This window comes from Priapulus caudatus, unplaced genomic scaffold, assembly GCF_000485595.1.
Source record: "Priapulus caudatus unplaced genomic scaffold, Priapulus_caudatus-5.0.1 Scaffold1268, whole genome shotgun sequence".
Classification (NCBI taxonomy): domain Eukaryota; kingdom Metazoa; phylum Priapulida; class Priapulimorpha; order Priapulimorphida; family Priapulidae; genus Priapulus; species Priapulus caudatus.
Genome location: NW_014578329.1, coordinates 76,122 through 77,679, shown reverse-complemented (window position 1 = coordinate 77,679; position 1,558 = coordinate 76,122). Strand labels below are relative to the sequence as shown.

Genomic DNA, 1,558 nt, shown 5'->3' with positions numbered 1-1,558 from the left:
CTCTCACCTGATAAAAATGTTTTTACGTTGGTTAAATTTGCAAAAATCTAGACGATTTGGTAATTTCTGTTGTCTAACACAGTAAACACTATTCCCCCAGTACTGTTCAGATACTGGCGTCTCTCTGTTTTTCACCGGCAAATTAGGGCATATAAAGAAGGTATAAAACATGAAAAGTAAACAGAAACACTAATTGTATTTTCATACATTTTATTTTGTACAAATAACACACAAATGTACTACTTGATGGTGCTAGAAATTCGTGATGTAATCACTTTAACTCCACCTCTAGAAAACAACAACAAAACAAGCACAACTTTGTTCATTGTCATTTTTAGGTTGCTGACACTGTACAGTGAACGGTTAGACACGTTGATTCATTGGATAGCTCAAACCTACAAAGGAAAAAGACAATGCTGGCAAACAAGAGGAGGTAAGCAATCATAGATTTGATCATCGTTATCATAATAATCAGTAATATGATGGCAGACATGTGTGATTACATATATGCTATTTTTATAATGTAATTTGATGGTGCTTTCGATGCTATAATGATATGTGGTTAATATGCATTGACATAAAACTGCTGTGACGAATGCTAGTTGTAATTTAATGTGCTATACAGAGCATGAGATTCACATTATTTTGCACCAGCAGTTTTAGCAGTTTTTTGTTCACCAGCCCTTACCATAATTTACCAGCCCTCACAAATATTGTTTGCTGTTTGAACCAGAAGGGACTTAAATAAGACTTGGAATGATAATTAAAATAATGCTTGTCCCGGAAATGTTGTAACTAGTGTGAGGCATCGCGTAGTAGATGTTAAACTGAGTATAATGCAGATTGTGAATGACGTCTGAAGTGTTTTTGTCAATGTCATGTTCACGCTTGCATTCTCGATTTCAAATTTGTAAACTGTTGAGAAATTATGGCGTGATATATCCTTCAGGTAAAACAGTAATGTAGGCTATTTGCTCATTAATGCTATAAATACAAATGTAGGTACTCGCTAACACCCATGGGGGGGGCACTCTAAATATATTGCATGGTAGGTATGTGCCGCGGGAGAGACCCCCATTTTCAACCCTAAACTTCCATTTCAGTGCATCGCATTTTTAAGAATATCTCGTTCCAGAGCATCACAAGTTTAGTTACCATGCAGATCTTCAATTTTTGCCGTTCCGGAGACCCTATAGTTTTTAACATTTCTGTTCCAGTGCATCGTACTTCAGAATACTTTCTTTACTTACTTACTTTCATGTTTTTGCTTGTGTGTGTGTGTTGTGTGCGTGTGTGGGTGTGTGTGTGTGCGTGCATGCGTGCGTGCGTGCGTGCGTGCGAAATCCTAGTTCCGGAGACCCGCATTTTCGAACATAGCCAGTTCCAGAGCATCCCACATTCAACAAACATTAGTTCCAGAGACCCCCATTTTCAGGTCTGAGTTAGTTCCAGAGCCCCCCATTTTTGATTTCGCAGTGGCACATACCATAATGTGAAAACAATTGATAAATTCACATGTGTAAACTTGTGTTTATATCTATAGAGAATATAATTTATA

At 37.4% G+C, this 1,558-nt stretch overlaps 1 protein-coding gene across 1 annotated transcript in view; it reads left to right on the top strand.

Moving 5' to 3' along the window:
• LOC106816042 overlaps positions 1 to 1,558 on the top strand; it is a 7,598-nt gene that overhangs the window by 1,342 nt on the left and 4,698 nt on the right. Inside the window, exon 2 of the mRNA XM_014820587.1 lies at positions 293 to 433. Coding sequence (XP_014676073.1) covers positions 293 to 433 — 141 coding nt within the window. The remainder of the gene's footprint in view (positions 1 to 292; positions 434 to 1,558) is intronic.